The sequence below is a fragment of the Cuculus canorus genome, chromosome 26, assembly GCF_017976375.1.
Source record: "Cuculus canorus isolate bCucCan1 chromosome 26, bCucCan1.pri, whole genome shotgun sequence".
Lineage (NCBI taxonomy): Eukaryota > Metazoa > Chordata > Aves > Cuculiformes > Cuculidae > Cuculus > Cuculus canorus.
In genome coordinates, this window is record NC_071426.1 from 3,448,251 (window position 1) to 3,460,655 (window position 12,405).

At 60.3% G+C, this 12,405-nt stretch overlaps 1 protein-coding gene across 1 annotated transcript in view; it reads left to right on the forward strand.

Annotated features, from left to right (window-relative positions):
- NPC1L1 (NPC1 like intracellular cholesterol transporter 1) overlaps positions 1-10,854 on the forward strand; it is a 34,104-nt gene extending 23,250 nt beyond the window's left edge. The window contains exons 11-19 of the mRNA XM_054088773.1: positions 906-1,096; positions 1,175-1,302; positions 4,312-4,432; positions 4,541-4,596; positions 4,670-4,820; positions 7,654-7,885; positions 8,120-8,233; positions 9,333-9,495; positions 10,580-10,854. Coding sequence (XP_053944748.1) covers positions 906-1,096; positions 1,175-1,302; positions 4,312-4,432; positions 4,541-4,596; positions 4,670-4,820; positions 7,654-7,885; positions 8,120-8,233; positions 9,333-9,495; positions 10,580-10,854 — 1,431 coding nt within the window. The remainder of the gene's footprint in view (positions 1-905; positions 1,097-1,174; positions 1,303-4,311; positions 4,433-4,540; positions 4,597-4,669; positions 4,821-7,653; positions 7,886-8,119; positions 8,234-9,332; positions 9,496-10,579) is intronic.
- Positions 10,855-12,405: the final 1,551 nt, after the last annotated feature.

Genomic DNA, 12,405 nt, shown 5'->3' on the forward strand with positions numbered 1-12,405 from the left:
CCCATGGGGACCCCTGGAGATGCTGGTGAGTCCCATGGGGAGCCCCGGAGGTGCCGATGAGGCCCATGAGGACCCCTGGAGATGCCCATGAGGCCCATGGGGACACCCCTGGATCCCCTGGAGATGCCCATGAGGCCCATGGGGACCTCCAGAGATGCCCATGAGGCCCATGGGGACCCCTAGAGGTGCCGATGAGGCCCATGGGGACCCCTGGAGATGCCTATGAGGCCCATGGGGACACCCATGGATCCCCCGGAGATGCCCATGAGGCCCATGGGGACCCCCAGAGATGCTGATGAGGCCATGGGGACACCCATGGATCCCCTGGAGGTGCCCATGAGGGCCATGGGGACCCCCAGAGGTGCCCATGAGGCCCATGGGGACCCCTGGAGATGCCCATGAGGCCACGGGGACACCCATGGATCCCCCAGAGATGCCCATGAGGCCCATGGGGACCCCCGGAGATGCCCATGAGGCCACGGGGACCCCCAGAGATGCCCATGAGGCCCATGGGGACCCCTGGAGATGCCGATGAGGCCATGGGGACCCCCAGAGGTGCCGATGAGGCCCATGGGGACCCCCAGAGATGCCCATGAGGCCCATGGGGACCCCCAGAGATGCCCATGGGGACCCCCAGAGGTGCTGATGAGGCCCATAGGGACCCCCAGAGATGCCCATGAGGCCCATGGGGACCCCCGGAGGTGCCCATGAGGCCATGGGGACCCCCGGAGGTGCTGATGAGGTCCATGGGGACCCCTGGAGATGCCCATGAGGCCCATGGGGACACCCATGGATCACCTGGAGGTGCCGATGAGGCCCATGAGGACCTCCAGAGATGCCCATGAGGCCCCCGGTGACCCCCGGAGGTCCCCTCCAGCCCCCGGCTGATGGTTGGGTCCCCTCAGGACTCGTATCTGCTGCCCTATTTCGCCGCCCTGAAGGACTATTTGGCCGTCGGGGTCCCCACCTACTTCGTCACCACCGGCGGTTATAACTTCTCGTCCGCGGAGGGCACCAACGGCGTCTGCTCCAGCGCCGGCTGCGACGCCGCCTCCCTCACCCACACCATCCAGTACGCCACGCGCTTCCCCAACGAGTGAGTGCTCCTCAAAGGACACCGCAGCGTGGAGGACGTCAGGATGGGTTCCCACCACCTTTTTTGGGTTCTTCTCAGGTCCTATTTGGCCATCCCGGCCACCTCCTGGTTGGATGATTTCCTGGATTGGCTCAATCCCAACAGTCGGTGTTGCCGCGTTTACCGATCCGGCAATTCCAGCGGAGAGTTCTGCCCTTCCACCAGCGGTGAGCGCGCGCCGGGGGGGACATCCGGAGGAGATGGGGGGGAAAGGGAAGACCATGCGGTGGTGGTGGTGGTGGAAGGTTTCACTGTTGTGGTGATATGGAGTCTGTGTTGGGTGTCCATCGTGAGAGGTTCACCGTGGTGGTCATCAAAGGGGGATGAGGTCCACACAGTGGTGGCCACAAGAGGAAAGGGAGGTCTATGTCATGGTGGTCATTAGAGTGTACGTTGAGTGTCCACCATGAGATGTTCACCATGGTGGTCATTGAGGGGGGATGAGGTCTACACTGTGGTGGTCACTGGAGATATAAGAGATGGTCACTCTGGTGGTCATCGGGGGTAGATGAGGTCCACACAGTGGTGGCCACAAGAGGAATGGGAGGTCTACATCGTGGTGGCCATTAGAGTGTACATTGGGTGTCCACCATGAGATGTTCACCATAGTGGTCATTGAGAGTAGATGAGGTCTACAGCGTTGTGGTCACTGGAGATATAAGAGATGGTCACTCTGGTGGTCATCAAGGGGGGATGAGGTCCACACTGTGGTGGTCACAAGAGGAATGAGAGGTCTATGTCGTGGTGGTCATTAGAGTCTACGTTGGGTGTCCACCATGAGAGGTTCACCATGGTGGTCATTGAGGGGGGATGAGGTCCACACAGTGGTGGCCACAAGAGGAATGAGAGGTCTACGTTGAGTGTCCATCATGAGATGTTCACCATAGTGGTCGTTGAGAGTGGATGAGGTCCACACCGTTGTGGTCATTGGAGATATAAGAGATGGTCGTTCTGGTGGTCATCGAGGGGGGATGAGGTCCACACAGTGGTGGCCACTGGGGGAACTGGAGGTCTATGTTGTGGTGGCCATAAGAGTCTACGTTGGGTGTCCATCATGAGATGTTCACCATGGTGGTCATTGAGAGTAGATGAGGTCTACACCATGGTGGTCACTGGAGATATAAGAGATGGTCATTTTGGTGGTCGTTGAGGATGGATGAGGTCCACACAGTGGTGGCCACAAGAGGAACGAGAGGTCTATGTCATGGTGGTCATTAGAGTGTACGTTGAATGTCCATCATGAGAGGTTCACCATGGTGGTCATTGAGGGGGGGTGAGGTCCACACAGTGGTGGCCACAAGAGGAACGGGAGGTCTACGTTGAGTGCCCATCATGAGATGTTCACCATAGTGGTCATTGAGGGTGGATGAGGTCTACACCGTGGTGGTCACTGGAGATATAAGAGATGTTCACCCTGGTGGTCATTGAGGGGGGATGAGGTCCACAGTGTTGTGGTCACTGGAGATATAAGAGATGGTCATTCTGGTGGTCGTTGAGGGGGGATGAGGTCCACACAGTGGTGGCCACAAGAGGAATGAGAGGTCTACATCATGGTGGCCATGAGAGTCTATGTTGGGTGTCCACCATGAGAGGTTCACCATGGTGGTCATTGAGAGTGGATGAGGTCCACAGCGTGGTGGTCACTGGAGATATAAGAGATGGTCATCCTGGTGGTTGTTGAGGGGGGATGAGGTCCACACAGTGGTGGCCACAAGAGGAACGGGAGGTCTACGTTGAGTGTCCATCATGAGATGTTCACCATGGTGGTCATTGAGAGTAGATGAGGTCCACAGCGTTGTGGTCATTGGAGACATAAGAGATGGTCGTTCTGGTGGTCATCGAGGGGGGATGAGGTCCACACAGTGGTGGCTGTTGGGTGTCCATCATGGTGGACGCTGACAGCATATGAGGTCTACACTGTGGTGGTCACTGGAGATATAAGAGATGGTCACTCTGGTGGTCATTGAGGGTGGATGAGGTCCACACAGTGGTGGCCACTGGGGGAACGAGAGGTCTATGTTGTGGTGGCCATCAGAGTCTATGTTGGGTGTCCATCATGAGATGTTCACCGTGGTGGTCACTGAGGGGGGATGAGGTCTACACAGTGGTGGCTGTTGGGTGTCCATCATGGTGGCCACTGGGTGCCCAGAAGCTCCACACTGTGGTGGCCCAGAAGGTCCTCACCGTGATGGCCACTGGTTGACCAGAAGCTCCACATCATGGGGGCCCAGAAGGTCCTCACCATGGTGGCCAATGTGTGCCCAGATGCTCCACACCGTGGTGGCCACTGGTTGACCAGAAGGTCCCTACCATGGTGGCCACAGGTTGAATAGAAGCTCCACACCGTGGTGGCCACTGGTTGCCCAGAAGCTCCTCACCATGGTGGCCACTGGTTGATCAGAAGGTCCACACTGTGGGGGCCCAGAAGGTCCTCACCATGGTGGCCAATGTGTGCCCAGAAGCTCCACACCGTGGGGGCCCAGAAGCTCCTCCCCGCGGTGGCCACTGGTTGAATAGAAGGTCCACATTATGGTGGCCACTGGTTGATCAGAAGGTCCTCACCATGATGACCACTAATTGACCAGAAGGTCCACACCGTGGGGGCCCAGAAGCTCCTCACCATGGTGGCCACTGATTGAATAGAAGCTCCACACCGTGATGGCCACTGGTTGCCCAGAAGCTCCACATCATGGGGGCCCAGAAGGTCCTCACCATGGTGGCCAATGTGTGTCCAGATGCTCCACACCATGGTGGCCTCTGGTTGACCAGAAGGTCCACACCGTGGGGGCCCAGAAGGTCCACACCATGGTGGCCAATGTGTGTCCAGAAGCTCCTCACCATGGTGGCCACTGGTTGACCAGAAGGTCCTCACTGTGGGAGCCCAGAAGGTCCACACCATGGTGGCCACTGGTTGATCAGAAGGTCCTCACCATGGTGACCACTAATTGACCAGAAGCTCCACACTGTGGTGGCCACTGGTTGATCAGAAGGTCCACACCATGGGGACCCAGAAGCTCCACACCATGGTTGCTCCGAAGCTCCTCCCCGCGGTGGCCGCAGGGTGGACATTGGCTTCTCCCTCCCTGCTGGGTTCCCCCCGCGATGCCCTCCGGGTTCTCCTGGGAGGCCGTGGTGGCCCCGTTGGCCGCTGACCCCCCCCTGTGGTGTCCCCACAGATGACCTCAACTGCTTCGCCTCCAAATGCCTGAGGACCGCGCGGCGCCCCACGGTGGAGGAGTTTGAGCGCTTCCTCCCGTGGTTCCTCCACGACCGCCCCAACGTGCGCTGCGCCAAGGGGTGAGGGACCACCACCCCCCGCGACGTCCTTATGGAGTCCCACCAGGTTCTTCTCCCCTCTTTGGGTGTCTCCTCACCCCCCCCTCTTTGTGGGTCTTCTCCTCGCAGAGGTCTCGGCGCCTACGACACGGCGGTCAGCATGGACGCCAACGGCACCATCTTGGGTGAGCGGAGACGCCTCGGGGTGGGCCCTGGAGGACCACTCGGAGATGTCCTACTGAGCACCGCCCTCCGTAGCCACGCGGTTCATGGCCTATCAGCGCCCGCTGAGGACCTCCCAGGAGTACACGGAGGCGTTGAGGGCGGCGCGCGCCCTCGCCCAGGAGATCACCACCACCCTGCGGAGAATCCCGGGAACCGACCCCGAATTCCGGGTCTTTCCGTACACGTAAGGGGTGGGAAGGGGGAGAACGTGGTGGTCAACCTCCATACTGACGTTCCATCATGGTGTCCACCTCCATACTGACGTTCCATCATGGTGTCCACCTCCATATTGGGGTTCCAACATGGTGTCCACCTCCATATTGGGGTTCTATCATGGTGTCCACCTCCATATTGAGGTTCTATCATGGTGTCCACCTCCATTTTGAGGTTCCATCATGGTGTCCACCTCCATATTGGGGTTCCAACATGGTGTCCACCTCCATATTGAGGTTCTATCATGGTGTCCACCTCCATATTGAGGTTCTAACATGGTGTCCACCTCCATATTGAGGTTCCATCATGGTGTCCACCTCCATATTGGGGTTCCATCATGGTGTTCACCTCCATATTGAGACACCATCATGGTGTCCACCTCCATATTGAGGTTCTATCATGGTGTCCACCTCCATATTGAGGTCCATCATGGTGTCCACCTCCATATTGAGGTTCTATCATGGCGTCCACCTCCATATTGGGGTTCCATCATGGTGTCCACCTCCATATTGAGGTTCCATCATGGTGTCCACCTCCATATTGAGGTTCTATCATGGTGTCCACCTCCATATTGAGGTTCTATCATGGTGTTCATCTCCATATTGAGGTTCCATCATGGTTTCCACCTCCATATTGAGGTTCCATCATGGTGTCCACCTCCATATTGGGGTTCCATCATGGTGTCCACCTCCATATTGGGGTTCTATCATGGTGTTCATCTCCATATTGGGGTTCCAACATGGTGTTCACCTCCATATTGGGGTTCTATCATGGCGTCCACCTCCATATTGGGGTTCTATCATGGTGTCCACCTCCATACTGACGTTCCATCATGGTGTCCACCTCCATATTGAGGTTCCAGCATGGTCTCCACCTCCATATTGGGGTTCTATCATGGTGTCCACCTCCATATTGAGGTTCCACCATGGTGTCCACCTCCATATTGAGGTTCTATCATGGTGTCCACCTCCATATTGAGGTTCCATCATGGTTTCCACCTCCATATTGGGGTTCTATCATGGTGTCCACCTCCATATTGGGGTTCCATCATGGTGTCCACCTCCATATTGGGGTTCCACCATGGTGTCCACCTCCATATTGGGGTTCCATCATGGTGTCCACCTCCATATTGAGGTTCTATCATGGTGTCCACCTCCATATTGGGGTTCTATCATGGTGTCCACCTCCATACTGACGTTCCATCATGGTGTCCACCTCCATATTGGGGTTCTATCATGGTGTCCACCTCCATATTGAGGTTCCAACATGGCGTCCACCTCCATATTGAGGTTCTATCATGGTGTCCACCTCCATATTGGGGTTCCATCATGGTGTCCACCTCCATATTGAGGTTCTATCATGGCGTCCACCTCCATATTGGGGTTCCAACATGGCGTCCACCTCCATATTGAGGTTCTATCATGGCGTCCACCTCCATACTGACGTTCCATCATGGCGTCCACCTCCATATTGAGGTTCTATCATGGCGTCCACCTCCATATTGGGGTTCCAACATGGCGTCCACCTCCATATTGGGGTTCCATCATGGTGTCCACCTCCATATTGGGGTTCCAACATGGTGTCCACCTCCATATTGGGGTTCCACCATGGTGTCCACCTCCATATTGATGTTCTATCATGGTGTCCACCTCCATATTGAGGTTCTATCATGGTGTCCACCTCCATATTGGGGTTCTATCATGGTGTCCACCTCCATACTGACGTTCCATCATGGTGTCCACCTCCATATTGGGGTTCCATCATGGTGTCCACCTCCATATTGAGGTTCCATCATGGTGTCCACCTCCATATTGGGGTTCCAACATGGTGTCCACCTCCATATTGAGGTTCCATCATGGTGTCCACCTCCATATTGGGGTTCCACCATGGTGTCCACCTCCATATTGAGGTTCCATCATGGTGTCCACCTCCATATTGAGGTTCCATCATGGTGTCCACCTCCATATTGAGGTTCCATCATGGTGTCCACCTCCATATTGAGGTTCCATCATGGTGTCCACCTCCATATTGGGGTTCCAACATGGTGTCCACCTCCATATTGAGGTTCCATCATGGTGTCCACCTCCATATTGGGGTTCCACCATGGTGTCCACCTCCATATTGAGGTTCCATCATGGTGTCCACCTCCATATTGGGGTTCCATCATGGTGTCCACCTCCATATTGGGGTTCCATCATGGTGTCCACCTCCATATTGGGGTTCTATCATGGTGTCCACCCCCATATTGAGGTTCTATCATGGTGTCCACCCCCATATTGAGGTTCCACCATGGCGTCCACCTCCAAATTGAGGTTCTATCATGGTGTCCACCTCCATACTGAGGTTCCATCATGGTGTTCACCTCCATATTGGGGTTCCAACATGGTGTCCACCTCCATATTGAGGTTCCATCATGGTCTCCACCTCCATATTGAGGTTCCATCATGGTGTCCACCTCCATATTGGGGTTCCATCATGGTGTCCACCTCCATATTGGGGTTCCAACATGGTGTCCACCTCCATATTGAGGTTCTATCATGGTCTCCACCTCCATATTGAGGTTCCATCATGGTATCCATCTCCATATTGAGGTTCTATCATGGTGTCCACCTTCATATTGAGGTTCTATCATGGTGTCCACCTCCATATTGGGGTTCCATCATGGTGTTCACCTCCATATTGAGGTTCTATCATGGTGTCCACCTCCATATTGGGGTTCCACCATGGTGTCCACCCCCATATTGAGGTTCCACCATGATGTCCACCCCCCCCGAGCCCCTCCCCTGCTGTGCCCCTCCCCGCAGGTTGACCTACGTCTACTACGAGCAGTACCTGTCGGTGGTGGCCGAGGGCCTCCTCACCTTGGCCATGTGTTTGGTCCCCACCTTTGGCGTCTCCTTCGTCCTTCTGGGGATGGACCTTCGCTCCAGCGTTGCCACCGTCATCACCATCACTATGATCCTGGTGGACACCGTGGCCGCAATGACCCTCTGGAACATTCCCTACAACGCGGTGGCCCTCATCAACCTCGTGGCGGTGTGTGGAGCTCCACGGGTGGTTGAGGAGCATCTCAGGGGGGTTTGGTGGAGGGAGGACAGAGGCGGTGGGAGAAGGTCTTGAGGTGCAGGAGGTGACGTTGACCTCAAGGACACACGGAGTGACCTCAAGGACACCCGGAGTGGCCCAAAGGGAGCGGTGGAGGAGGAGGAGGTGGGATGGGGGTCCACCAGGGCTGTGGTGGCGGTGGAGGTGACGCGGTTGTCCCCGCAGGCCGTGGGCATCTCCGTGGAGTTCGTGTCCCACATCACCTTCGCCTTCGCCCACAGCACCGCAAGCGACCGCGTGGAACGCGCCGTCCACGCCGCCGTGGAGATGGGCAGCAAGGTGGGGGCGGGGGGACCTCCTGTCCTCCATGGGGACCTTCTGTCCTCCACAATGACCTCCTCTGCTCCATGGGGACCTCCTCTGCTCCACGGGGACCTTCTGTCCTCCACAATGACCTTCTGTGCTCCATGGGGACCTTCTGTCCTCCATGGGGATCTCCTGTGCTCCATGGGAACCTTCTGTCCTCCACAATGACCTTCTGTCCTCCATGGGGATCTCCTGTGCTCCATGGGGACCTTCTGTCCTCCACAATGACCTTCTGTCCTCCATGGGGACCTCCTGTCCTCCATGGGGATCTCCTGTGCTCCATGGAGAGCTCCTGTGCTCCATGGGGACCTTCTGTGCTCCATGGGGATCTCCTGTCCTCCATGGGGACCTCCTGTCCTCCACAATGACCTCCTGTCCTCCACAAGAACCTCCACGGGGACCTTCTGTCCTCCATGGAGACCTTTTGTCCTCCACAAGGACCTCCATGGGGATGTTCTGTACTCCATGGGGACCTTCTGTCCTCCATGGGGACCTCCTGTCCTCAAGGACCTCCTGTCCCCCATGAGGACCATCTGTCCTCCACAATGACCTCCTGTCCCCCATGGAGACCTCCTGTCCTCCACAATGACCTCCTGTCCTCCATGGGGACATTCTGTCCTCCACAAGGACCTCCATGGGGACCTTCTATCCTCCATGGAGACCTTTTGTCCCCCATGAGGACCTCCAGTCCTCCACGGGGACCTCCTGTCCTCCGTGGTGATCTCCTGTCCTCCATGGAGACCTTCTGTCCTCCACAATGACCTCCTGTCCTCCATGGGGATGTTCTGTCCTCCCCAATGACCTCCTGTCCTCCATGGGGACCTCCTGTTGTCCACAAGGACCTCCATGGGGATGTTCTGTCCTCCATGGGGACCTCCTGTCCTCAAGGACCTCCTGTCCTCCATGGGGACCTTCTGTCCTCCATGGGGACGTCCATGGGGACCTTCTGTCCTCCACAAGGACCTTCTGTCCTCCATGGAGACCTTTTGTCCTCCATGAGCACCTCCAGTCCCCGATGAGGAGCTCCGGTCCTCGCGGGACGGCGGTGGTGACGCGGTGCGCGGTGGCGCAGGTGGTGGCGGGGGTGGCCCTCACCAACGTGCCGGGGGTGGCGGTGTTGGCCATGGCCAAAGCGCAGCTCGTGCAGATCTTCTTCTTCCGCCTCAACCTCATCATCACCGTGGTGGGAACCGTCCACGGGGTCCTCTTCCTCCCCGTCCTCCTCAGCTACATCGGTGACCCCGGGGGGCACTCGGGGGGCGCTTGGGGGGCAGAGGGGGCTCTTGGGGGGCTCTGAGGGGCACTTGGGGGGCTCTGAGGGGCACAGAGGGGCACTTGGGGGGCACTTGGGGGGCAGAGAGGGCACTTGGGGGTCAGAGAGGGGGTCTGAGAGGCACTTGGGGGGCAGAGAGGGGGTCTGAGAGGCACTTGGGGGGCAGAGAGGGGCACTTGGGGGACTCTGAGGGGCACTTGGGGGAAAGAGGGGTCTGAGGGGCACTTGGGGGGCAGAGAGGGGGCAGTTGGGGGACAGAGAGGGGTCTGAGGGGCACTTGGGGGGCAGAGGGGGGCACTCGGGGGGCAGAGAGGGGTCTGAGGGGCACTTGGGGGGCAGAGGGGGGCACTTGGGGGGCAGAGAGGGCTCTGAGGGGCACTTGGGGGGCAGAGAGGGGCACTTGGGGGGCAGAGGGGACATTTGGGGGACACAGAGGGGCACTTGGGGGGCAGAGGGGGGCACTTGGGGGGCAGAGAGGGGTCTGAGAGGCACTTGGGGGACTGAGAGGGGTCTGAGGGGCACTTGGGGGGCTCTGAGGGGCACTTGGGGGGCAGAGAGGGCTCTGAGGGGCACTTGGGGGGCAGAGAGGGGCACTTGGGGGACTCTGAGGGGCACTTGGGGGGCAGAGGGGGCTCTGAGGGACACTTGGGGGGCAGAGAGGGCTCTTGGGGGGCAGAGAGGGCTCTTGGGGGGCAGAGAGGGGCACTTGGGGGGCTCTGAGGGGCACTTGGGGGGCACAGAGGGCTCTGAGGGGCACTTGGGGGTCTCTGAGGGGGCTCTGAGGGGCACTTGGGGGGCTCTGAGGGGCACTTGGGGGGCACAGAGGGCTCTGAGGGGCACTTGGGGGTCTCTGAGGGGGCTCTGAGGGGCACTTGGGGGGCTCTGAGGGGCACTTGGGGGGCAGAGGGGGGCACTTGGGGGGCAGAGGGGGGTCTGAGGGGCACTTGGGGGGCTCTGAGGGGCACTTGTGGGGCAGAGAGGGGTCTGAGGCTCTCTGGGGCTCTGCCCCCCCACTGACACAGAGTCCCCATTCGGTCTCCGCTCAGGTCCCGCCGCGCCCATCCCCGCGGGGGTCGCGACAGAGGTCACGACAGAGCCGACGGTTCGCGGTTCCGACGGTGCTCACATCAACCCCTGTTTTGAGGAGAAGGACGGGGAGAAACCCCCGGAGAAACCCCCGGAGAAACCCCCGGAAGAGCCCCCGGAGAAACCCCCGGAAGAGCCCCCGGAAGAGCCCCCGGAGAAACCCCCGGAAGAGCCCCCGGAAGAGCCCCCGGAAGAGCCCCCGGAAGAGCCCCCGGAAGAGCCCCCGGAGCCGTAGGGGCTCCGCGGAGGCCCTCGGGCGCAGCGCCGCCCAACGCTCCTCCATTGAAACTGTGTTTAATGGCGTCCGCGCTGCGCTCAACCGCTGCCAATGGGGAACCTTCAATGGCGCCGCGGGGACAGTGGGGACCCCCGGGGGGGGCAGTGGGGACCCCCGGGGGGGCAGTGGGGACCCCCGGGGGGGGCAGTGGGGACCTCCGGGGGGGGGCAGTGGGGACCTCCCGGGGGGGGCAGTGGGGACCTCCGGGGGGACAGTGGGGACCTCCGGGGGGGGCAGTGGGGACCTCCGGGGGGACAGTGGGGACCTCCGGGGGGGGCAGTGGGGACCTCCGGGGGGACAGTGGGGACCTCGGGGGGGCAGTGGGGACCTCGGGGGGGACAGTGGGGACCTCCGGGGGGGGCAGTGGGGACCTCCAGGGGGGGACAGTGGGGACCTCCGGGGGGGCAGTGGGGACCCCCGGGGGGGGCAGTGGGGACCTCCGGGGGGGCAGTGGAGACCTCCGGGGGGGGCAGTGGGGACCTCCGGGGGGGCAGTGGAGACCTCCGGGGGGGGCAGTGGGGACCTCCAGGGGGGGACAGTGGGGACCCCCGGGGGGGGCAGTGGGGACCCTCGGGGGGGGCAGTGGGGACCTCCGGGGCACTGCAGAGACCGCGACGGGGACAGAGCCCCCCCTGCCCCACAAGTGACCCCTCTGCCCCACAAGTGTCCCTCAGAGCCCTCTCTGCCCCACAAGTGCCCCCTCTGCCCCACAAGTGCCCCTCTCTGCCCCACAAGTGCCCTTCAGACCCCCCTCTGCCCCACAAGTGCCCCCCTCTGCCCCACAAGTGACCCCTCTGCCCCACAAGTGCTCCTCTCTGCCCCACAAGTGACCCTCTCTGCCCCACAAGTGACCCCTCAGAGCCCCCTCTGCCCCACAAGTGCCCCCTCTGCCCCACAAGTGCCCCTCTCTGCCCCACAAGTGCCCTTCAGACCCCCCTCTGCCCCACAAGTGCCCCCCTCTGCCCCACAAGTGACCCCTCTGCCCCACAAGTACTCCTCTCTGCCCCACAAGTGCCCCCCTCTGCCCCACAAGTGCCCCTCAGAGCCCTCTCTGCCCCACAAGTGCCCCCCTCTGCCCCACAAGTGCCCCTCAGAGCCCTCTCTGCCCCACAAGTGCCCCTCTCTGCCCCACAAGTGACCCCTCTGCCCCCCAGGTGCCCCCCTCTGCCCCCCAAGTGCCCCTCAGAGCCCTCTCTGCCCCCCAAGTGCCCCTCAGACCCCCCTCTGCCCCCCAAGTGCCCCTCAGAGCCCTCTCTGCCCCCCAAGTGCCCCTCAGACCCCCTCTCTGCCCCCCAAGTGCCCCTCAGAGCCCTCTCTGCCCCCCAAGTGCCCCCTCTGCCCCCCAAGTGCCCCTCAGACCCCTCTCTGCCCCCCAAGTGCCCCTTTCTGCCACACAAGTACCCCTCAAAGCCCTCTCTGCCCCCCAAGTGCCCCTCTCTGCCCCACAAGTACCCCTCAGAGCCCTCTCTGCCCCCCAAGTGCCCCCTCAGACCCCTCTCTGCCCCACAA